This window comes from Nyctereutes procyonoides, unplaced genomic scaffold (genome assembly GCF_905146905.1).
Source record: "Nyctereutes procyonoides isolate TBG_1078 unplaced genomic scaffold, NYPRO_anot_genome, whole genome shotgun sequence".
NCBI classification, from domain to species: domain Eukaryota; kingdom Metazoa; phylum Chordata; class Mammalia; order Carnivora; family Canidae; genus Nyctereutes; species Nyctereutes procyonoides.
In genome coordinates, this window is record NW_026575049.1 from 28781793 (window position 1) to 28807384 (window position 25592).

Here is a 25592-nt window from a genome sequence, read left to right on the forward strand (position 1 = left end):
CAACGTCATCCATCACTTTAAATCAGTGCTGTTGATTTGAATTCGATGAATACTGCAACTCTGTATTTTCCCTGGTATATTTGGTTTATATATTTTACAATAGTATAAGACCTGTAAACTCTTAGGCTGTGAGCATAAGAAATTTGCAAAGTGGCAATATGCTTTTACTTTTTACACATCAGAATTTTAAAAAATCTGTCATCCTGCAGAGCCGTGAGAATTCTGTGCATTTAACACACCCCTACACTGGTTGAGTTTGAGAACCCCTAAAGGCAGTAGAATGAGCATAGAACAGGGGGCCTGACTGAATGGAGTCTAAACCCTGGCCACGCCACATAGCCCCAGCATGATCTTGGCCGATCCCTGATTAACCTTTCTGGGACTCAGTTTCCCCATCTGAATGGGAATAATAGCATTGGCCTCCCAAGCTGACCATTACAATTTTAAAAGATCTTTTGTGGGACGTGCCAGGCGTGCAGTAGATACTAAGAGTGAATTTCCTGTCCTTTTCTAGATCTAAGTTGTAGAACCCCATCTGCATGCCATTCTATTGTTTCTCCCCTTCTTTTGAAAGTGGGGGGCTAGGCCAGGGATAGCAACCACATCCACTGTCCGTGACAACTCTTGTTTCATGTTGGTCCAGACCAGAGCAGGCAAGCCTTGGTGGCCATCAGGAAGGCAGAGAGGTGGAGGGAGACGGAGCACATATAGCTGCCACCTGTCTCCCCAGGAAGGGGAAAGCCGGTCACTGGTGAGAGGGCAGGGAGCAGACCTGGCAGCAAATCGGGGCAGCCTCTGCAGCCTGGGATGTGACAGAGGAGCAGCTGCCTCCGAGGGGCCCCTGCAGGCACACTTGGCTGCTCTCCTCTGGGTTCTACCCAGGTTCCAGCCCAGCTGAAGACACAGCCATATGGCAGCAGGCTTTTCTTCGGGAAGAAAGAGGAGGTCGGCCCTTCCAAAACCCAAGGGAACAAAGTCACAGAGGAGAAGCCGGCAGTGGCCCCAGGCCCGGAGTCCTGGAACCCGTCCAAAGGCCACCAGGTATCATGGGCATACAACTCAGAATTCACTACCTGTCCCTCCCCTCTGTGCTCCACTTCCATGGAGGATGGCTTCTAGCCACCTAAAATCAGAGACAGTCATTCAGCGCATGTGTACTGGTCAGTTGCTGTGGCCAGAGAGACATTGCAAGGCTCTTATGCTTATATTTTTGGCAAGCAGCTGAAACATATAGGCTTCTAAGTTTTAGACTGATGGCTAACAGAGCTATCAGACGCTAGAATGTGGTGGGTGTTCAACATAAATTATCTCAGCTAATCATCTTAGAAATCCTCAAAAGCAGGAGCTATTATCCCATCTATAGATGAACAAATAGGTTCAGAGAGGTTGAGCAGAAGGGTGATGAAGGCACAGCTCAGTCCTTGGACCGTCCAATTCCCAAGCCTGTATGCCTCCCACCACATTTAAGAGGGGAAAAGAGATTAATGTTTTATTGAACACCTACTCAGTGCCAGAAGTTGGGATTTTACATAGATTTTTTTTCCTTTTATCTCCATAATAAACCTATAAGGTAGATATGATTATACATCCTTTCTGGAGGAGGAAACTAAGACTCAAATGGATGGGGTAAGCAGCTTAACATAAACTAGCTGGTAAGTGACAAAGCCAAGGTTCCCATGAGGTCTGTCTGTTTTCCAAAGCCCCCGCACTTCCCTCTCTCCAGTCCCTCCTCTGAGCAACTGTCCAGATTACAGCACTCTCAACAAGACTAGATTGTTAGGATAACTCTACCTACCATCAAGGAACTTACGTTGAGTACCTATGTTGCTTCCGGCCCTATGCTAGATCTGTAATAATGTTTTTAAAAAATTAGCCCCTGAGGAACACCTATCCAGACAGGGAGATAAAACATGAAACGTGAAGAGAGAATAGTAAATATCTCAGTGTTCTAAAAGACTAGACAATGGGGAAACATCAGTCTCCCCACTTCCCTGTCCTCTGCCTAGCTAGGTCCTAGTCATTCTTCAGATCCCTGCCTCGATGGAACTTCCTCAGGGAGGAAGTCACTGAAAGCCCAACTCAGTTCAGGAGTTAGTTACCCATTCCCAGGATTCTCAGAACTTCTCCTTCCTGGTACCCTCCACATGCACCAAAACTTGCCCAATGTCTGTGTCTCCCACCACCCTATGTTTGTCCTGAGTGCAGGGATAGCCCCTGATTTATTCACTCTCTCCCCAGTGCTTGGCATTCCCAATGCATGGCACAATGCCTGAAGAGTACCAATAAACATATAAAGAAGAGTAGAAGACAAATAAATCATGGCACAATAGTTGAATAAGAATTAGTCAGGAAAGACTTCGTGAAGGAGGGCTTTTAATCATGCCTTGAAGAATATGGGAGAGAAATGGATCACAAGAGGGGAGTTGATAATCCAGGGAAAGGGCATCTTATTTTTTTCTTAAGATTTTATTTATTTATTCATGAGAGACACAAAGAGAGGGGCAGAGGCATAGGCAGAGAAGCAGGCTCCCTGCAGGATCACGCCCTGAGCCAAAGGCAGATGCTCAACCACTGAGTCACCCAGGTGCCCCAAGGGAGCACCTTATGAGCCAAACTAGCAGGACACATGGTGCTGTGCCAACTGGATAGCCACATGGGGACAACATGGAAGCCAACCCCTACCTCACACCATACAGGAAAAAGTCAATCTCTGATGGATTGCAGATCTAAATGAGAAAGGAAAGGCAATAATGCTTCATCTAAACCTCTAGTAGTGACACACCCTCTCACCTTTGGGGACTTACTCACTGGAAAGACAAAGTGACATGAACTGGAGACAATAATATCTAGTGAATTGTAAGGCCCTACTTTATATGACACACTCTCACCAGGATAAAGCTCAATAATAAAAGACAACTTTTTAATGTAAATCTCCAATGCAACTGCATGAAAAATACATCAGAAATTCAAGATGGAATTCTAATACAGTGGAATTTCAATACAAATTCAATAGGAGAATAACCCAACAAAAATAACTGCATTTAAAGAGTTCTTAGTATGTGTCAGGTTCATCTCTGAGCACTTGACCAAATTAACTCCTTCATGGCAACCTATGAGGCACGTACTTTTCTTATTTCCATAGCAGAGATGGGGAAACCAAGGTAACAAGAATTTAAATGATTTAAGGATATTGTTATTCAAGAGATAGCAGATTTGGAGTCTTTGGGTAGATGGCTATTTTTCTGAGCCCTGGGTTAGGACGATGGGACATGAAAATTCTACTAGCCACTAGATAGTGGTGAGGAATAAATGGGGGGATGAACATAAGCACATTTTCTTATTTTTAAATGCAGTATGCCAGTAAAGTCTTTTTTTTTTTTTAACTGATTTCTACTGTGGCATTCTTTCTTTTTTTTAAGATCTTATTTATTTATTCATAAGAGACACAGAGAGAGAGAGGCAGAGGCACAGGCAGAGGGAGAAGCAGGCTCCCTGCAGGGAGTCTGACGTGGGACTCGATCCCAGGACCCCGGGATCACACCCTGGGCTGCAGGCAGACGCTCAACCACGGAGCCACCCAGGTGTCCCCTGTGACATTATTTCTTCATAAAGTAGAAGGCTAAATCAGAGTAAGCAAAAGATTTATTCACATAATCCACAAGTATTTATTGAGTACCTACTAAGTGCCAGGCACTATTTTAAACACTGGAGCTATTTTTTATATTCTCTAAATGAATGAGAAACATATAGTGAAAGGGAATAAAGGGGAAAGGAGAAAAAAAAAGAGTGGGAAATATCAGAAAGGGAGACAGAACATGAGAGACTCCTAACTCTGGGAAAAGAACAAGGGGTGGTGGAAAGGGAGGTGGGTGGGAGGTGGGGGTGACTGGGTGACGGGCACTGAGGGGGGCACTGGGTATTATGCTATTTGTTGGCAAATTGAACTCCAATAAAATAAATAAATAAAATAAAATAAAATAAAATAAACACCGGAGCTTTTACAAAATGAACAAAGTAAAGCCCTGTCCTCATGGATCTTCCATTCTAATGAGGGAGACAAAGAGTAAACATGTAAACAATCAAAATGCAATCAGATATCAGCTAGTGATTAAATAAGAAGCAAAGTAAATCCAGCTAAGGGAGTAGAGGATGACTTTTTTGCTCAGAGACCAGAATGCAGCAAGAGAGGCCACCAAGTGGATGCAGGGCAAGGGCATGGCAGGCAGGGAGTCCCAAGAGCAAAAGCCCTGAGGGAGAAGCCTGCTCTGTGTGGTTAAGGACAAACTGGCTGGAGTTTGGCTGGAGCCAAAGTGTGGTTGGAGCCGAGTGAATGGGGCAGAGAAGCAGCAGAGGGCAGCTGTCAATCCCCACTAAACCAGCTGGGGCTCTGTGGGCATGGCACTGGCGAGATACACAAAACGTATACAGTGGGCAGCAATCCATACAGTTTGCTGACCGGGTCTTCTCTGTGTGAGACCCCAAGCTAATCGCTGCCAATCTTGTGCACACACTTTCCCTCTTCAACAGTCAGATGGGGACTTCCATGCTGTAGTGGGCATATGGCTGTGAGCGCATCGTTCCGTTCATTCATTCCCCAGACACTCGCTGAGCACCTGGCATTCAAGCCAACGCCCTTGCTAGGCGGCAGGGATACACCGTGAATAAAACATCTACAGTCCCTGCTCCAACGACGGGCATCCCCTAGTGAGGGAGACAGGAAGCAAACTGAGTCATGGTGCCTGGTGACAAAGGCCCTTGCCACCCGTCTGGCACCGCTCAGGACATTAGGGAAGGCACAAGGAAAGCTAGAGAAGGAGAACCAGGTTGTGCCTCCAGGCTCTGAAGCTCCCTCCCCTCCTGTGCAGTAGGTCGGGCCCATATGTCAGTGCTGCCAATTCCACAGCACAGCTGGTGACGGGCAAATGGATCCCTGCAAACCACAGAAATCCCCAAACCTCACCGAGTCAATAGTTGCAATCTCTTCCCTCCGAAGCTTTCACCAGCTACTCTAGCCCAGCAAAACTGACTGTGGCACCACAGTCCCCGCTACCTGTTGCTCCCTACTCTGTCCACTCTCTGGCAAGGGTGAGATGGTGTGTGTGCTTGTCTGGAGACACAGAAGGCGGACTGGCTACCTTTTGCCTACGGACGTGATGGTAAACACAGCAGCTCTTTAAGAGGCGGCACTCTTGTGAGGGTAGGGGGTGGGGTGGATGGGCAAGGACACAGGCCAACGTGCCACCTCAGTGTGATGTGACTTCTACAGAATGGAGCCCTGGAGGGCTGGGCTGGGTGAAACAGAAGAGGGGCCAGTTGCTCTTTGGGGACATGAGGGAAAGAGTCCTATGTGTCAACGGAGAGCTGGAGTATGAATAGGAGGCATCCAGAGGGTGGGCGGGGAGGCAGGAGAGGTAGGGAAGTAGGGAAGGGAGTCCAGGCAAAAGGCCAGTGAGAAAGCCTGAGATAGGAGTGTGCGCAGTGGGGGGTGGGAGTCATGGCAGCTCAGGATGGCCGACGAGTAGATTTTTTTTTAAGAGTTTATTTATTCATTCATGAGAGACATCCAGAGAGAGAGAGAGAGAGGCAGAGACACAGGCAGAGGGAGAAGCAGGCTCCATGCAGGGAGCCCAATGCTGGACGCGATCCCGGGACCCCGGGATCACTCCCTGAGCTGAGGGCAGACGCTCAACCACTGAGCCACCAAGGCATCCCTGGAGAGCAGATTCTGAAGAGCAATGAGCCAAGCAGCAGCAAATTGCAGTGGATCCCACCAGCCTGGCTAAGGAGTCCGCATCCTATCCTGGAGGAACAGGGTGGCAGACAGGGTCCTTGGGCAAAGAAGAGGAAGCCCAGCCCTTGCCTTTTGCAAATCACATTGGCTACAGAGTGGAAAGTAGATTGGAAGTGGGCAAGATGGAGGCAGGGAAGTCAGCTGGGGCTTGGAGGTGTTCTAATAATGCAGGGAAAGTCAGCAGTGGGCTGGACTGAGGCGTGGGTGATTCGGGACCTGTTAAGGAACTGGCAATTAGACCAGAGTGGGGATGGAGAGGTCAGAATCAAGGACAACTCCCAGATCTGCAGCTTGGGAAACCAGCTGGATGAAGGCTGGTGTGTGGAGGGGGAGCCTCTGGGAAGAGGGTCTGCGGGGAAAGCACACAGTAAGTTCACGTAACTGTGGGATATTTGTGGGGGGACACCAGTGCACGAGTCGGGGCTCAGAGACAGGTCTGGGGTAGAGATAAAGATTCTCGGGTCCTCACTGCACAGAGGAAAACTGAAGTCACAACATGAGGAACTTTCACAGAGTGAACCGTGAAGAGGCCAAGGGCAGAGTCCCAAGAACATCAAATTTACTAGATAATCAGAGAAAGAGAGTCTGAAAATGAACAGGAAAAAAAAAAACCAGCAACAGGGCTGTCCCAGGCGCCCAGGGAAAAAGGCATGTCAGGAGGCTACAGTGCTAGGCTGGGTCAAATGATGCCAACAGGGCACAGCAGAGGCATGAAGATGTGTAAAAAGCCTCCCATGCTAGCGCGCAAAGGAAAAAAAGGTGTTGGAAATGTTTGTACCCTACTTTTTCATGACCCTCTGCTCTCCATGAAAGTACAGGTAGAAAACCCAAGATTCATTTCGTGCAGTGTTTCCCAAAGGATGATCTGAGGAATCCAGCCCCGAGAGATGAAAGCCGCACATGCGTACATGTGCACACGCAGTCTGTAGCGATCGCACGTTTAGAAGGGTCGCGCTCTATATTCTCACATCAGGGTTTGACGATGCAATTAGCACAGCGAAGCCTCTGAAAAAGCCCAGTGGTAAAGAAACCTGTTTAACCTCCTTTCATCCAGCATTTCCCAAACTTATCTGGCAATGGAATCCCATTTGGTGTATCCCCCACTAGCATCTCTTGGGCTGGCATCAGCAAAACGAGCTTTGGAAAAAGCAGTGTTAATGGAAAAAGGCATGTCTAACTGATGAAATTTCTGCAGCTGGTAAATCACTGGTGAAAAGCATCCTCTCCCAAGCTTGTGGGGGGTATACTAGTCCCCCATTCATTCACTGATTTAAAATGCACTGGGTGCCTACTAGGTGATGGCATAGCCTGGAGGGTGGCAAACGTGGCACATTTGGGGAGATGGAAATTGAGGAGGGACAAGGAGGGCGTTCTTTGGACATGCATGTTCCGGGTAGAGGATACGGCCAGCCAAATAACCAGGCGGATGATGGCCAGTGTCGCAGGATGAGGGAAGAAATGCCTCCATGAGGTGGCCTTCTCTCCTCCAAGAAGTTGTGAGGTTTGGGGAACTAAAAACAGCATGGAAAATATTGTGATAAAGGCCGGGAAGTATACTGATAATGACTAGTCTCACAGTGGTTGCACCTGCTACCATTTATTAAGCACCTACCATGTGCTGGGCATGCTACATAATAAGGACATAATCATGGCTAACATTTATTGAATCCCTACTCTGCGCCAGATATTCTCCTAAGTCTATCGGCTTTTTTATCCTTCCAACAACCCAGTAGATATTTATTATCTCATTTACTAGATAAAGCAAGAGAGACAATCAGAGGTGACACTTCTCGCCCAAGGCCACGGCTAGCAGTGTCAGAGCAGAGATTTGAACCTAGACAGTCTGCTCCAGATATTTTACTCTCTCAATTCTGCATTCTATACCCTTTTAAGACATCCCACTGATACTTGAACTTGGATTGCCGGAGTCTGAATCTAAAGTGCCAACCGTTATACCCCGGAGCCACCCACATTGTTTATGTTCCTTCATCTTCTCAATATTTTGACGTACGTGTTATAAACTCCATTTACAGAGGAGGCTCGGAGTATTAACACAGCTCATGGCGGGCAGCGCAGAGGCCCTTGAATTCAGGAGGGTCTGACTCCAAAGCTGACACTCCTAGGCCTATAATGTCTTGCTGTCCAGACTGCGGTCATTTTTACAGGCTGGAATTGAGGTGATAGTCAGCATATTTCACCTCTGCGGAGGCCCGGTGGCCTGACAGGCAGCATGGACACCGCCTATAGTAGGACAGCATCCCAGAGACTCGCGTGGCACAGGCTCCTACCCTTTATTTGCTGGGGTGGGGTTAGGGGTACGGTCTTCAAAGAGGGGCCAGCATGGCCAGGGCAGAGGGAGAAAGGGAGCTGGGGGTGCTTGGAGAGCAGTCATTTTCCTGACCAGTATTTGACAGCCAGTGTGGCTGTATCAGTACATACCTGCGGCCTGTGAGCCCTGCCTGGGACCAAAAACGTAATTGTTTACCAGTTTCCAGCAGCTTTGACCTTCAGTGCCCCAGGAATCAGGGCCAGGTAGGCTCCAAGACAGTTTTCCCATGCAAGTTTGGCCTCCTCTGAGGAGTCCTGCCCTGACCCAGGGTCCCGGCCCCAAGCCTGAGGTAGGTCAAGTTCAGGGCCCTCTCTATAGTCACATGCTGTAGCCCCAATCCTGCAACTGCACAGATTGGCCAGGACCCTGCAGCATCTCTCACACAGATGCCAAAAGCAGTGCCTTGTAACTGGGACCTGCAGCCGGCAGGCCTCGAGGTTGGGAGGTGCCATCCCACCCAGCCCACACAGCCCCTCGAGGTGCCCCAGATCCACACATGCCAGTCCCTGAAGCAGCTCCTGTCTAAAGGCCCACAAAGCCCTCCATGCGCTGTGGATCTAATTAAGTTCTGACATCATCTCAAATTGAATCCTTCTATTAAACATTTATCTTCAGATTCCAGAGTGTCACAACACCACATTGTTTTAAGTGACAGAAATGCAAACAGCTTGCGCCTTCCCCACAGCAGCCAAAGTCCTGCTCTTAGCAGCAAACCAGAGACAGGCCAGGTCTTTCCAGAGCATGCTCTTCCTCCACTTGGTGGGGAAGCCTCGGTGAGCCCCCCGCCCCAGCTTGCCCCAGGCTGTTGGACACACTGCCTTCCTCCCATCTCCCCAGGCCTCATGGAGCTGTCTGGATCAGCTGCAACTACTCTGGGCTGCCCCGCTCTGAGCACAGGCTGGCTCTGGGGGGGCCGGGGCTCACGGGGCCACACCCTGCCCACCACCCCACCCCCACGCCCAGATGCTGAAGGCTTCGGAGCAGATTCTAGTGTTTCCATCCCTACCTGCTTCCCTAGCAGAGTGCCAGGCACAAAAAAGGCTGCCGACGTGTTTCAATCGATGAATGGCTCAATAATTAAAGACCAGGTCTTGTCCTCAGCTTTATAGTTTTGAGAACTCTCTTTGCACTTTTCCCAAAGGCGATCAAGTTCTAGGGGACTCCTGGGAGACCCACCTTTCCCTTCCTACAAATGCCCCCTGAGCAGAATTCTCTCTCCTGGTGGCAGACAGTTCAGAGGAATCAGAAGCTCCCGCTTGGGTGACCGGTCCAGGTCTCCTTAAACACCTTGCAGTACTAAGGCTCAACTTCTGATCGTTTTTTTTTTCTGGACATGATAGGACCCACCACTCCTCTGACAGCAATGTTAACAGGTCACGTGTATTTGCAGCTCACAACATGCACTGTTCTAAGAGCTTTAACTGTGCATTAAACTTATTTAACCCACACAACAAATTCTGGAATAGGTCATGTTTATTATTCCATTTTACAGAAAGGAAACCGAGGACCAAAGTGGTTAAACAACTTGCCCAAGGCTACACACCAAGGCCTTCTGACAGCATCCGTCCTGAGTTTCTATGAAACTCAGGTAATATTTATCCAGTAGCTAGTACCTATCAAGCTTTGCGAGCCTCCAGTTCCTCATCTGTAGAATGGGCTCATTAACAGAACCTAGTCAACCGGTTGATATGATCATTGAATCAGGTGAGACGTGAAGTATTGGCACAGAGAGGATATTCAGTGAATAGGAGAGAGTCTCCCACACCCACTGGGAGAATGAAAGGGTGTAGTTCAGTTCCTCTCCTTGATGCATGCAGAACACTATTAGGAAAATGACACATAAACTCGTGAAATTCAAAATAACAAGACAGGCCAGCGGAACAAGAGCTGTCATGAGGCAGCCTGTGGTTGACGGCTGGATGAGTGGTAAGTGTTGGAGGTAAAAGCAGATTTGGAAGGAAAGAGGCAGCTCTGAGATGTGCCATCAGGGGAGGCTCCTTCAATCCTAGCTTCCAGGGTGTAGAAGACCCCACTCAGAATCATCTACTCCAGCTTCCAGCTATTAAAGAAATGCCCTCTTCAACATCTCTAAGAGGCAGCTGACCACCTTCGGCTCGAATGCCTCCAGGGACAGGTAGCTCACTACCTTGGGAGGCGGTTCTGAAAACCACCACACTGGCCCAGTACTGACCTGTTATCTCCTGCCCTACACAGGACCAGGCAAGGTGGAGGTGCAAAACTAAAGGAGGTGCTTGCTACACCTCCCCACAGCCCCAAAAGTGAGCACCTCTTAGATTCGGACCCTACCTGGGGCGCCTACCTGTCCATGATGTCTCCTACCTGTCCCTCTGCAGTAAAGCTGGTATTGTTTTAGGTGAAGAAGAAAGAGCTTGATTCTCCTGGGAGCGAAGGTGTAAGCAAAGGTTAGCAATGGGACAAGGGCAAATGCTTTCCTGAGACAGGGATAGCTGGGAGAGGAGAGTCAGAGCAGATAAGGTAAAAAGATTTGGGTCCCACTGAACATAGCTGGGAATGTCTGGTTCACCAGATGTCACCCTTTGTGCAACAGGCTCTCAGGGTCTTGCAGATTTCCAAGTGGGGGAGTATGTTTGGCTTGGGAACAAGAGTTTGCTTGGGTGGGCATCCCCAGATCCCACGGATCCTCATCGCATAAAACATTTCAGTCCTCATGGGTCAGTGGTTTAGATGGCATTTGACCACTTTGGCCTGGATCTCTGCCATGAAATTGAAATGTGCCGAAGCAATGAAAATGAACCAAAGGGGGTTTGGGGAAAACAGTTGTCAGAAAATTAAGGTGGATTATGCAGAGCAGGAAAGGACTCTGGCATTTTCTCACTCCATGGAGGAATCTGAGCAACATATTGGAGATCTTCATGAAATGCTATCTAAATGTCCATGGGGTCCAGGCAGCTGGGCCCCATGATCTTTGTGCAAGGGGTAGCAGAAAAAGACACTGTCCCTAAAAATCCCTTTTAGGGATTTTTATTTCTCTAGTATTAATTATGTGGTAGGCATGGTGTCCGGCACTTTTGGAAATTATCTTGTTCGTGTTTACAACCTGACCCCATGTTTCACAGGAAAAACTTTGGTTGGGGGAAGTGGTTTGCCCAAGGTCACACAACTAGTGACCTTCAGAGTAGCAATTTGTCCTGCAAGTAGGAGTGTCTGTAAGGAGGGAGAGACATGTGTCAAGCCCAGTCTTGTTCACTAAGGGATGGCCGTGCTGATCATCTGCACAGGGTTTGCAATTTACCAAGTGGGCTGATTAGTTCTCCCTTCATCTGTTCCCTTACACCATCAGGGAAGCAGGACCGGGCCATGTCCCCATTTGACAGGATACACAAATCTCTGCCGGCTATACGTCCATCCATTCTCTCCATCCCCACTGCCCCCGCCCTCCCGGGGCTGCCTCCATGTCTCCCCTGGACACCTGCCACAGTGATCCAGGCAACAGGCCCTGGTGACTCCCTTAGGGCTGGTGGCTTCCCGTCTTGCCCCTCCTGCCCGTTCCCCACTTGGCCACCGGTACCAACATCCTAATGCACAAGTCTGGTCACATTAACCCCCTGCCTGAAACCCTCTGGTGGCTCCCCATTGTTCCTAAATCCATACTTTGAATGGCTTATTAGACCCTGAATAATCTGACTGCAGCCACTATCTCTCCCAACTGGTTGCACACACACACACACACACACACACACACACACACACACACACACGATTATATCCAGCACAACCATCTGTCCTTCAGGATCCTGTCCTTTGTCTCTGGTTATTAACCCTTCCTCCTCCCTCTAGCATCTGCCTGCTTTGCCTTTCATCTGCCAATTTCAACTTACCCTTCATGGCTCATCTGAGATGGAGCTACTTCCAGGAAGCCCTCCTGACAACCCACCATCACCCAGCCTGAGCCACCCACCCTTCTGCCCATGCTCCAGTGTCCCATGCTCTGCTATAGCAATATCACACAGGGATCATCTCGAAACCCACTGCCCACTGCTTAGCTCCTTCACTCACACTGGCAGTGAGTCCTCAGATGCATTCCTTCACCTCTGCGCCACCATTCCCATACCTTTAAATTGGAGAATGAAAGAATTTTTTGAGGATTGAATCAATGTAAAGCACTGAGCTGGATCATGGGAGCTTCTCCAAGGGGCCAGCCATCACCACCCCCAAGTCATACAAGTTAGTGCTGGTGCCTCCTGGACTCAGCCCCTGGGAACAGGAAATCCTGCTGTATCAATCTCCTCTCTGTCGTGGTACCCAGCCCATAGCTCACAGGCACGCAGTAAAAGCTGAGGACCAGCCAAAATACTGAATGAGTCAAAAAATGTACAACTTGCCCACGCTCACATGGCTAACAAATGACAGAAAGGGGGCTCAAACATGAATGCTCTAAGTGGCAAGCCCACCTTTCCACTACACCACAAGTCCTCTCAAGATGAACATAGAGCTGTTGACACATGACAGTATTTATTCAATATCCACCAGTTCCTAGGACTCCAGGGTTGACAGAGTCATTTGAACAATCTTGTTTCCTAGGATCCATGCGTATCAGGTTCCCACACTTCCGGGCATGCCTCCACCAGGGACCTCTCTTGACATTTTGGGAGTGTAATCACCACTCTCTTCGACTAGTCTCTGAGTTCTTGCGAGCAGGGACTATTGTGTGATCCAACTGCGCCCCCCAGCATGGAACCCAGCAAAGGCAATAGCACCTACCACTCACTTACCTAGCATTTACCAAGTACCAGGCGCTGCACTAAGCCCTCTCAATACAGTGCTTTAGGCAATTCTCATGATGCTATCGGACAGGCCCCACAGCCTCCCCATTTTACAGATGAGAAGACAGAGGTTCAGAGAAGTCCAGTGGAATAGACTAGGATACAGACTCAACCCACCTCGAGATTCTGAGGCTGACCACTGACCTTCACTGCCTCCCTACTAGTAGAAAATGAACTCATCAAACTATATTTTGGGAAGATTCCTTATGGCTTATGACAAGACCCAAGCCTACAGGTCTACTCCACAGAGTACGTTTTAGGTCGATTTGTTACCTGTGTGAGGGTCCTGAGCCTGATGTGGAGCAGGCTTTCCATCACATTGTGGAGTAAAGTATGCCAGAGGTTCTCCTGTCTCCAGGGCCTGTGTCAACACTTGGGGGAAGGGGGGAGGGCACAAAGTTGGGATGAGGGCGCTGGAAGTTCAGGACCCAGATCTTCCCATGTCCTCAGTCTTAGTGAAGTCAGACAGCATGGGGCCCGCATCACCACCACCTCCAGCTCTGACCCCGCTGACCCAGTCTCTAAGCTCGAGGCCTCCTGGTCTTCACCAGGGTCTGTCACATTCTTCCTGCCTGAGGTTTGCCCAAGGCGGACTACCTGGCAATGCCCTGCCTTTCCTCCACCACCACGGTTGGGCCCATCAGTAGCGAAGTTCATCCGGAACAAGGACAGGGTGAGGGACATTGAGACCCCTCCTCATTCATTCGTTCGTTCATCCAATCGTCTCTAGATACTCAGGGCACACTTGCTATATGCAAGCACCAAGGGTTCAATAAGCTGCCTTCTAAAACTGACTAGTAACAAATCCATATGAAAGACTATTTTAACATGTACAATTATGTTCATTAGCAGTAGGCTTGGCTCCCAGGGCTTTTATTTTTTAACTAAAAACTATAAAGGATGATTTACTTCTCCCTCATCACTCAGCTCTGGAGGGGAGATGTCCAGGATGCTGTGGGAGCAGTGCAGGTCCTCGGGAGCCCTCTGTGTGGGCAAAACATGGCCAGAGGTAGAAAACATGGTGCTAGGGAACTGGGCCACTGCCCGGTGTAGAGAATCACTATAAAATGAGCCCCTGTGCCCTCGGCACCAGGTTAGGAGCTAGAGCACCCAGGGCATTGAAGCCATCCTGGGCCCTCCCTGCTGCCACCCACAGCCCATCAGGTCCACACCCTCTTGAATTCAGGGTCCCTCGTTGCCTAGCCTGGCTTTACCATTTCACCACAAATGTGTATTTCTAAGTGATCTACGGCCTAGTTGTACAAGTTTTTACCTTCGTGAAAATGCAATCATACCATATATGTGTGTGTGTGTGTGTGTGTGTGTGTATTGCAACTTGATTTTGTGTTCCGTGTTATGTGAGTGGGAATCATGGTGTTGACATGAATAGCTGTGATCCACTCATGTTCATTGCTGTATAATATTCCATCTGATTAATGTAGCTCAAGGTGCCATCCTTCTTCCAACAGTAGAAATGTGGGTTGCTGTGGGAGTCTTGCTGTTATAGGCAGGGCTGTTAGGAACAGATTCTCATATATCTCTCCCCGTGCCTACATGCTAGGGTTTCTCCAAGGCAAATTTCTAAGAGAAATTGATGGGTTGTGAGATATACCCGTATTTTCATATTGCCAAATAGGCTTTTAAGAAGACAGGTGCAGAAGATGCCAGTGCTCCCAGGGGTTTAATAGTTGGGATAGTGTTCATCCATTTAGGAGGATGGAAATGTGTAGAACACTCCGTGCCCACCCACATGTGTGTGTACACATAAAACACACACACACAAACTCATTTATTTGTCCATTTGTTCAATAAACATTTGTCATGCAGCCTTTATCGTTAATTCTAAGACACACCATCCATATAATAATGATTCTTCAGGAAGAAAAGAAACAGAGTGCAGTAAATGAACCCATCAATTATAAGACACATTCCAATTTCAGAAACACTGGAATGTGTACATGAGCATCTTAGAATCAAGGGAAATATAGTATATTTGGGGAGTTCTCGAGAAGAAATTTTGCCCTTAGGAGCTTACAGACTTGCAGCTACTAGTTCCCAATGATACCAAAACACAGACTATGATCAAAGCAGATACAGAGTGTTTAAAAGCCTCGCTACCCAACCCCAAGTGTGGTCCACAAGGGATGTTGTGACATTAGTATCACCCAGAAGTTTGTGAGCAATGGAGTCTCAGGCCCCATCCCAAAACCAGAGTTAGAATCTGGCTTAACATGAACCCCAAGTGATTCCCATACCGACTAAAGTCTAAGAAGCAGGCGGAGGCACATAGGGAAGGGAAAGAGTCTTTCCAGTAGAGGACCAATTAAGAAAGGCTTCCTGAAAGAGGCATCATTTGAAGAGGAAAAACTATATTCCTTGAGTGCCTGCTCTGGGTTAGGAAGCTTCACTTCTGCTATTTCATTAAGATTTTGGGGATCCCTGGGTGGCGCAGCGGTTTGGCGCCTGTCTTTGGCCCAGGGCGCGATCCTGGAGACCTGGGATCGAATCCCACGTCGGGCTCCCGGTGCGTGGAGCCTGCCTCTCCCTCTGCCTGTGTCTCTGCCTCTCTCTCTCTCTCTCTCTCTCTCTCTCTCTCTCTGACTATCATAAATTAAAAAAAAAAAGATTTTGGAATCACCCCCACGGGGCAGGGATTACTATCTATTTTACAGCTAAGGAACCCGAGGCACAGAGAGGTCACATAATTAGCTCCAGGCCACACAGCTAATAGTAGCAGAGCCAGGCTTAGAAGGCAGAGCTTTCGGAGTCTAGAGTCCAGCCTCTTCTTCTGCATCACCTGGAAAGAACTTAACTTACAAAGTAGCTGTAGAGACCAGAAGCAGCACAGGATACAATACTCCCTGCTGTGCTCAGGACCTCTGGGAGGTAAGCACTTCGACCAAACAGAAAGGGCAGAGTCAAGGAAGGAAGGCAGGCAGCCAGACACCTTACCGCATTCTCACCCTGCCCAGGTGCCTGGTAGGGACCTAGCACATAGTGGGTGTTCCAAACAGTCCAATGAATGCATGAACACAGGGGCAAACTCACAGACCCCATCCAGGATGCTTCACACCCTCCAGCACCAGCTGCTGCCCGCACTGTGCCGGGGCGGGGGGGTGGGTGGCTGGGGTTCCAGCCAGGGAAGAGCCCGGCACTGCCCACCCGCCCCGAGGTCTCCTGAATCCCCACGGGCAGGGAGGGCCCTGCCAGCAAAGCAAACAGCCAGGAGCAGAAAAGGTTTAAAACACAGAGAAAGCAGCTCCCACCAAACCCTTCATTTGCTTCACTTAAAAAATTACTTAGCCAGCCTCCTGCCGCTGCCTCGCCCCCTCCCTCCGTGCACCAGCCCAGCTCCGCGCTGCTCCTTCAGCTTCTCATGAATATGTGGGAAATAAAACAGCGTCTGTTCAGCCCCTAATGACCAGGTTTATGAAGAGCTTATTGTATCTCAAAGAAATGAGACAGCAGTTGGTGTTGTGAGATATTAATGTGCTTTTTACAAAGCTGATGAAACCTTCTTTAAACTACTTAATACCTGCAAGCTGAAATTTCCAGTCTGAGGGCAAATTCCTAGAGGCAGAGCTGCGGCAGCCTGAGGCACAGCCCTCAGCCTTTCTGTCTTTCTGTCTCCGCTTGCCCTGCAGTCATTGTGAGGTCTGCGGGGCACAGCTGCCCTTGGGGGGGGGGGTGTTCAGGAGAGATTTCATGATTGTTGGGCCCCTTGGCCAAATAATCCTTTATAGATCCTGGTAGGAGAGTCCCCCTTACATCTTCATCCTCTAAAAGCTCAAAGCTAAAAGCTCAAAGCCTTTGGGGGAGGTTGAGAGGCTGGTAAGATGGTTCAGTCTGGGCCACAAGCCCCTGGGGACCTGCCTGGCCCGTGCCTCCTCTCCAGCCATTGCCCCCCTCACCCAGCGAGCCTCTACAAGGGCCCCATCTTCTTATATCTCCAATACCACTAGGAGATCGTGTATCCGCACCCGCTGACCCCTCAAACAAGTTGCCCTTCATGCAGCGGTGCACCTGTAAATGTTTAACAACTGACTCTGGGCAGGGAAAGGGGACCTCGATTTGTAGTGTGTGCCAATTCCCGCGGTGCAAATCCTCCCACTGTGGCTGGTTTCCAGCTGCTCATGTGAGTTAGGAAGAGACGCTACCAAGCAGCCCCTGGGAGCTGGTGCAAGTCTGCTCCAGCACACCTCTGCCTTCAGGCTTCCTTGTACCCCCAACTCTGCTTTGGGGAACCTTCCTGACCCCCTGAGATAGTTTGTCCCTTCTTGTCTTGTCTTCCCTGCCTTTTCTTCTGCTGATCCCTTTCCTAGAAATCTCTTCTCACCCCTACCACTTCCACATCATGCCCTGAGACACACACATGCACACACAGGCACATACACACTCACTCACACACCTGGACGTGCACCCCTCCTGTGTGCTCCCAGACAGACACCCTCTGCTTTGACGCAGCATATATCCCAGTACACCACGGCATCTATCGTCCACCTCCCACCACACACTGCAAGTTCCTTGGGGACAGAAGGCATATTTTTTCTTGTGTCCTCAGCAGTTTGCTCAGACAATGGCCTCTAGTCAGTGCCACACAAATGTTAGCAGAACAACTCTGCTCCCAGAAGGCCTTGTACATTTCTCTAATAGAATATGTAAGACATTACATTCTAGTAAATTCTGTGCAGTCTTTCCCCCCAGACTGTGAGCCCCCAAACTACAGGGATCAGGTTAGATTTCCCTCCACCACCCCAGTGCCAGGCACTGGGGCAACTCTTAGTCCCTACCTTGGGGAGAAGCCCTGCCTAAGGATGAAGCCAACTGAGAGGAAAACCAGAGATGGAGAGAGACGCCAGAAGGTAGCTCTCCATCCTGGGCCACCCAGGAGGTGGGGAGGGATGTTCCTGCTTTTTGAGCACCTAGATCCATCTGTGCCTGAAGCCTTACATCCTCTGGGTTTGATGACCACCAACCAGAAAGAAATACAGCAGAACTCCATCCAGGCTGGCATCAGGAAAGCAAGATTACATCCTCTTCTCTGACTGTTGTGATGTCCCACAGGTGTTCTACCCAATTTAAACTCCAGCAAAGGTGACTGAGTACCGCTGGTACCAACTCCCCTTCATGAACCTCGGCACCACTTTATTAGGATTGAGTCCATGGCCACAGAGCTCCAAGGGCTCCTGGAGACCCCTTACACCTCCAGCCCACCCTCACCGCCTCACCACCACCATTAGCCTCACTGGGACGGATCCCATCATGGCTTGGGTCCCCCCACTACCAGTCATGTGTCCCTCGGGGCTCTGTTCACCTCCCAATCTGACGCAATCTCCAACTCTCCCAGCTTTCCAAATCCTTGCCCTGGGCTTGCCTGCATTTTCTCTGGATGTCAGCAAACTCCCCATATTCCTAACCTCTTTTCAGCTCACTTTTATAGAAACTGCGCTGTCCCTTGAGGACACCACCCCCTTGCGATCCTTCACAGGGGATGTTGTATGGCCCACACCCCCTAGGTGCTAAGACCCTCCCTGCTCCTCACTGCCTCCTCCCTAAAGCCCTGCCTCTCTGAAACTCACCCAGCCTTCTCTTCCCCGACTCATTCCTCCCATTCCCAACATGGGCCTCCCCCTCATTCTTTGAGGAGTCAAGCATTGGCCTACCTCGTTCTCTGAGGCCACCCTGCAGCCCTCATGGATTTCAAAATCAGGCAGACAGGCCTCCCCGGTACCTGGCCTGGCCCACCTTTGCTCAGCCAGCCCATACTGGTCCTGCCTCCCTGGTTGTTAAGTGCTGAAATCTTGCTCACCAATCAGCCCCATGAAGCACAGGAAGAGGTCTGGGCTGGGTAGGGGTGGCTCCTGACTGGGACAGACAGGGCAGGAGGGGCTGGAACTGAGGCTCCATCTCCTCTCCCCTCTCCCCAAGAATGGGTGGAGGGTTGAGCTCTGTGCTCCAGGCCCTGCAGTTCTCCAAGCCGTGGGCCCAGCCCAGACATCTGCCTCTGCGGGGATGGGCAAGGGCCTCAGAAGAACAGAACCTTCATTCGGCCAGAGTGGCTGGGCCCACCACCCACGAGAGCACTACTTCTCCATAAGAGCTCCTGCTCTTCTCCTCCCCACCCCCCACTCCCCCACCATCCCCAGGAGCATCCCTCCCCACCTCCTGGGTGGCCCAGGATGGAGAGCTACCTTCTGGAAGAAGTCCCCCATGGAATGGCATGGGACAAGGCAGGAGAGAATTCTGTACTCACTGAGATGAAACAAGTCTTATTCTAACAGAGGAGCATTGGAAGCACCGGGAACAGTTCCCTGTGTCAAATCATGGTCCAGACAGGGTCATCATTCAGCTTGAAAGAGCCTCACACCAATAGTTTCTAAAAACCAACTGAGGACTTAGGGCTTAGCAGAATAATGTGATGAATCCTTTGCATATCAACCATAACTTGGTAAGGAGTTTCCAAACACGTACTTGATCACATATGCAGAGTCAAGGTGAACGTTTGGTTTTGTCGTCTATGTTAATTGGTATGACCTTTCCGGTCGCTAAATACTTTGAATGTCATCCCTACCTCCACCCAACCTGAACCACCCAGTTCATGGTCTTGTCTTGACCCTGACATGTCTGATCACCACACTCCTCAACAATCTCAATCTTTGGCACCCACTTTCTGACTACCATGCCCCAGCCTTCCAGCTCACCCTCATCAGCCCTCTCCCCTGACAGTCTTTTGACCCCTAACCTAGGCTCCCAGTGCACTGACCCCACCACCTCGCCCCCTCCCTCAGCTTAGAGTCTGACCCATCTTCATAATCACTGCCTCCCCTACCCCTGCTCTTGTCCTCATCTCACAGACCCCCACTCCACAGGCAACCCTCCAGCCAGACTCAGCCACACCCTAAATGTCACTAGAGAAAACCACAGAATCTCAAAGGGATCTTCAAGGCCCAGACACACATGCTTCGTGTTTCAGGCCTGGTCCATTCTCTCTCCCCTCGTCTCCTGGAGAAAAATACCACTCCTTTCCTCCATTCTCAAATCTCCAATGCTGCCTCCCCTTCCTCATGCTCCAGTAATGATCCTGCTTCCCATTTCTTCAAGAAAATAGAAACAACCAGAAGTGTCACAGCTCCCACTATGTCTGTTCCTCCCCTGCACCTGCACCCATAAGTGGCATCCTCCCCTCTGCCACAGTAGACACACCACCATCCACTCCATAGGAAGCCACCCTTGCACCTCTGTCCTGGACCTCATCCCCTCTCATATTGCTCCTGCATTGCTCCCTCCTCTCTCTGGTCATCACGTCTTCCCGCTCTACTAGAACATTCCCACCAGCATTGCTCATGCTTTAACATCTCCCCCCAACACAGAATGGACAGCAGGGCAGCAGACACCCCACTACACAGTGCAGGGAGGCAGAGGGAGGTTTGAGGGAAGGAGATAACAAAGGATGTGGTGGGGGTTCAGGCAGCCAGACCAGCATGTGCAAAGGTCCTGTGGTAGGAGGGAGCATGCATGAAGAACAGCTGAGATGACATGTGCACAGAAAGGGAGGTGGGCAGGAAATAAGGCCAGACAGAGATCAGGGTCAGGCCTCTTGAAGATGCTGAGTTTTCCCTAGAGCACTGGGAAGGCGTTGAGTGTTTCAAGCTAGAAGTGGCTTGATCAGATTTACATTTTCAGAGGATCACTATGATTCCTCTGTAGGGAGGGATAAGAGTGGGTACAAAATGATGGGTGGGGAGGCCCCTATAGTCCATGCAGGGAAGCCAGGAGGGTGGCCTGGCCGTGGGTGTTGCTGCCAATGGAGAGAAACTGACAGTTTTGAGAGATACTGAGAGCATCCTGAGCGATGGAGCCTGCAGTGAGGAGGAAGAGGTGTAGGCAGTGACAAGTGGGCTCGGGCTGGCACAGGCAGCGATGGAGAGGCATTCCCTGAGCTGGTCGGTGCCTCCAGAAGACCAGGCTTGAGAGAAGGATTAGAAGTTCAGAGTTGGCTGTACTGAATGGACAGTGCCTTTGAAACCTGTGCCAGGACACATCAGGTAGGCAGGTGGATACCAGGTCTGGCTCACCCTGGAGAGTCTGGGCCGCTGGTGACTTCACACAGCCTCTCCGTAGCATCTCTTGAGCCCTTCCTCTGTGCCGGGCACCACACTAGGAGCCCATGGTCTAAGAAGGGCTGGGCACAGCTCCTGCAGAGGAGCAGCCAGACTGCAAAGGGAGCAGGCAAGGGTTTGGGCTGCCAGTGCGAAGCACGGGGCCCTTAGAGGAGAGACTAGAGGCACCACTCAGGAGCCCTGGTCTAGGGTGGAGCACCGTCCTTGACTTGTGAGGAGCCTCGGGGCACAACAGTAGTGAGATCTGCACCTCACCTCCTGCACAGGCCCCTTATAAAGATCTGGGTTGGCACTGACAAAATATTTGTCAGATTGAATTGAGAGAAAATGAAAGTGCTTTGCAAAGTGCTCTGCGAATATACTGATTTGTCATTTGAACAATAGGGAGGATATTTTATTCTCTTAGCAGCTGATACAAAGACATCTCGGGAGAGAAGGATGTGTGGTCCGAGGAAGGGAGAAGTCCTAGAGGGAACTGAGGCCTCCGGTGAATTCTTGAGACATGGGGAGCAGGGGTGAGCAAGAAGAAGGACCGCCCAGAATACTTAGAGGGGAAGCCTGCCCCAGGGGAGTGTTTTGAGTGAACCAAGGTGCTCTATAGACGCCACAAAGCTTCAGTGACATTAACCCTAAGTCCCCAATGCGCTCTGGGGAACTGATTTTCTTGCAGAAGGCAGGAAAGGGGGTGAATTTGGTGCAGAGACAGCAAATGGGGGGGTCAACCATCTTTTCTACAACATATAATAGCTAGAAATGCCTAAAACGCTTATCTTTATGTAAGTACACCTGTGTATCCTATACAAGCAGGTGTATATGATATATACAGGTCTACGTAAGAATGCCTTAAAATTCCTAAATAATATCTATAGGACAAAAAAAAATATCTATAGGACACAAGAAAACCTACTTTGCGGGAACTGAAGGTTCAGCACTCTATAGGAAAATAAATTGCTAACTCGTACTGAGGATGGTATTAATTAGGTTATATTAGCTACTGTCACAGAAAAATCCCAAATGTCAGTGGCTGAATATAGTCAGTGTCCAATTCTCCCTCACAGCGATGCCTCCAAGCACTCTTCCCAACGAGCCAGCCACCGCTCTGAGCACTTTATATGCGTCAGCACATCCAATCGCCCCAACGATGCACAAAGGGAGAGCTCTGGTCTCCACTTTTCAGACGAGGAAGCAGGCACCTCCTCCAGGCAGCCCAGCTATAGGAGCTGCCCCCTCTCCCAGCACAGGGTGGGTTATTCATGCATTCAGAGAAAGTTCTACGACACTGGCTGTAGTTGGGCTGCTGCCGGGGGTACCATGGTGTGTGCAACAGACCAAAGCTTCTGCTGTCACCAAGCAGACCTACTCACAAGCTCTACCCCGAGCAGGTCCTTAAGGAAGATCGCATTCAATAGGTCGCTCATTCACTCATCACAGTGGTTGTTGGCGGTGGGGAGGGGGGGGGCCACTGTGACATTGGGTTTTCACCTGTGCCCCTGTTCACCTTCTCAGCCATCGCCCCAGGAAAGATTTGGAGTCAACAGGCCTTCTTTTGAGCCCCACTTCCATCATTTCCTGGCCCCCGAGTACTTATTCAGATCATGCAGCCTCCCGGAGGAGCCTCAGTTTCTTCATCTGTATAGTGGAGGAGACAATACCCCTCTGAGAGGCCTGTGGTAGAGCCACGATGAGCCCAGGTTCAAGAGCCTGGCAGAGGGTCCAGCCCCCAGGGTGGGGCTCAACCTCCTTCCCACCCCCACCCCGGAGCATTTTTAGCACAGCTGGGGCCTGGGCACAGTGAATTCCAGGCTTTGCAGATGGGAAGGCGCTCTGCAAGCTCGTTTACAGGCTGTGGGAATGTTTGTCAGCATCCACGCGGGTCCGCCTTCTCCGCAGAGGGAGAGATCTGCTCTCTGGCATGCAAAATGCGAGGTGACTCCTAGCCCAGCCAGGGCGGGGAGGCTGAGGACTGACCGGCTCCGACAGCCTGCTCGGTGGCAGTCCCCAGCCCCGAGCCAAACCTCTGCTGCCCGCCAAGCTTCAGCTAATCCTCAGAAGCCTCCGCGCAGGGATGGAAGGCTGGGTTTTGAAGTCCTGGGCCTTAGATCCTCTCCGCAGCACGGCGGGGGTGAGTGTTTTGATTCACCGGGCAGATGTCCAAACAGACCAAGTGATACCTTCCTTCAGGGGCCAGGGAGAGGGCTGAGCCAGTTTCAGAAGAGGGAGAGAAGTCAGCAAGAGGCCTGTGGGCGCTGAGCCCCCCAGAGACTCTGATGTTTCAAGTGTCCTTTCTCCTCTTGTTTTCCAGGGAACTTCAAAGGTCTCTGCAAGCAAATCGATCACTTCCCAGAGGATGCAGATTACGAAGCTGACACAGCAGAATATTTCCTCCGTGAGTGCATGCAATTTATTTCTCCCTTCTAGTGGTCGGTCCTGTCCTTGCAACTTCCAGAGAGTCGAAGGCCAGGACTGTCTAGAGATCCCTGTATCGGCAGAGGGCAGGAAAAAGCTGAGCCTCCCTCCCCTCCTCCTGCCCGGAGGCCAAAACCTTCAAGCATGCTGTTCCCTCTGCCTACAACACTCTTCCCTTCTCTTTGTCTGATAAACTACTACTCATCTTCCAGGTCTCAGGCTGAAACATCACCTCCTCCAGGAAGTCCTCCATGCCCCTGAATGGGTTCCCAGAGCACAGCACATTTATCATGCTGTAGGGTCCTTCCTTGTCTATTCGAGTAAACATCTCCCTGGCAGTCCTGCCAATTCTGTGAGGCCAAGGATCCTCCCTATCTTGTTTACTTGCTCCTATTCCCAGCAATGATAAGCACCCAGTAAAATTTATTGAATAACCAAATGAAGAAACTCATCAGGCATTGTCAGATTGTCTACTGAGACAAAACATTAGATTTTTCTTCTTTCCCCACAATTGAATCCGGGTTAAATCCTGAAGTATTAGCTGTGACCTTAAATCCACCAGAGGCATATTATCAGAAAAAGCATTTTGAGTCCCAAAGAAAATTTCTCAAGAATCAGCAAAAACTAACAAGGTAAAATGCTCCCTGAGAAAGGGATTTCCAGAAGAGGGGCTGAGGGTCCTTGACGCCTGGGACAGTAGAGCCACCTGAGCAGAAGTGGTTGAAAGCTCTGCTCTCAGGAGGCTTATTCCAGGAGAGGTTTGCTCTCTTCCCGGGAGCGTGCCCACCTTCAGCCCCCCGGTGCCTTTCCCAGCTGCTCAGAGGCTGCTAGAGCCTCCCTCCCATCCCCCACAGCAGAACGGCCAGCATCACACTCCGATCACTTTTATGGAAAGTGTAGGAGGCATTTCATTACACGGATCACCCTGTCTCTTTCAATAACTACTCCTCACATCAAAGCCAACTCTCGGGTCAGCCTGGAATCAACCTGGTTTCATTGAAAAGCCCGTGGAACACAAAGTCAGCCAGGCAGCGAGGCAGAGAAAGGAAGGGAACACGATGTAATTTATAGATTTCTGTTTAAAGAGAGGAAAATATCTTACAATGCTCATCATTTCCTTTGATGAATTCCCAAAAGACACTGCTCTTAAGTGGAATTCCTAAAAGACCGGTTGGTTGTCATCCCCCGTTACCATGTCGAGGCTCTTGAAGGAGCCTGGTGGTGGCAGAAAGGCAGGCTGAGGCTGTGTGCTGGGGCCTGTGCTCAGCCCTGGGGACATCGATGTCAAAGAACGGTGTGTGATCCGTGGCCCCAGGAGGAGGCCCAGCTGGCAGGGAGGACCCTGGGCGACGGGGGCAATGGCACAGATGCCACCTGCTGCTGGAGGTGCAAGTGGGAGGCGAAAGCTGAGCCTCACGCCGGGAACCACACTGGTTGAGCACAGCAAGGATGTGATATATAATCAGCCAGACACCGGGGGCTCTATGTAGGAACTTTGTCACTTCATTGCTTATGCCTAGAACAGCCTCTGGAATAAAGGAGGTGCTCCATAAATGCCTGTCTGTTAACTAAAGGACAGATGCAGAATTCTTCAGTGGCTATTACTACCTATTCCATACCTCCATATCCTTCTTATTAAAGAGAGAAGAGCTTAGAGTGTTTGGTTCATTTTGGTGTCCCCAGACAAAAGACTTGAAGTGGTGGTGTTAACAGGGCAGGATTCCAAGGCTCTGATTTAAGCCTACTTAATCCAACAGTATTTTTTAAGTATTTGTAATGAGAGTCAGCAAACTTTTTCTACATAAAGGGCCAGACAGTAAATATATTAGGCTTTGTGGGCCATACAGCCTTGGAGTATTGTAGACATATGCAGGCTGCCTTTGGCATGGTTTGCTGACCCCTGATCTATAATGTGCTAATCTCGGGCTAAGCGACAAAAGTAATTTTTGAAAGTTGGAAGATGTGAGTTCCTATCATTCTCTAACAGATTCTAATCCTAATAGATTCTAATTAGATTTGCTTTCTTGTTTTTTTAAGATTTTATTTATTTATTTATTTATTTATTTATTTATTTATTTATTTATTTATTTATTTGACAGAGAGAGAGCACAAGTAGGCAGAGTGGCAGGTGGAGGGAGAGG

The 25592-nt window shown here is 49.9% G+C and overlaps 1 protein-coding gene across 1 annotated transcript in view; it reads left to right on the top strand.

The window, feature by feature from the left end:
• The window catches only part of CACNG2 (calcium voltage-gated channel auxiliary subunit gamma 2), a 110033-nt gene that overhangs the window by 72862 nt on the left and 11579 nt on the right, over positions 1–25592 (top strand). The window contains exon 2 of the mRNA XM_055328878.1: positions 23348–23431. Coding sequence (XP_055184853.1) covers positions 23348–23431 — 84 coding nt within the window. The remainder of the gene's footprint in view (positions 1–23347; positions 23432–25592) is intronic.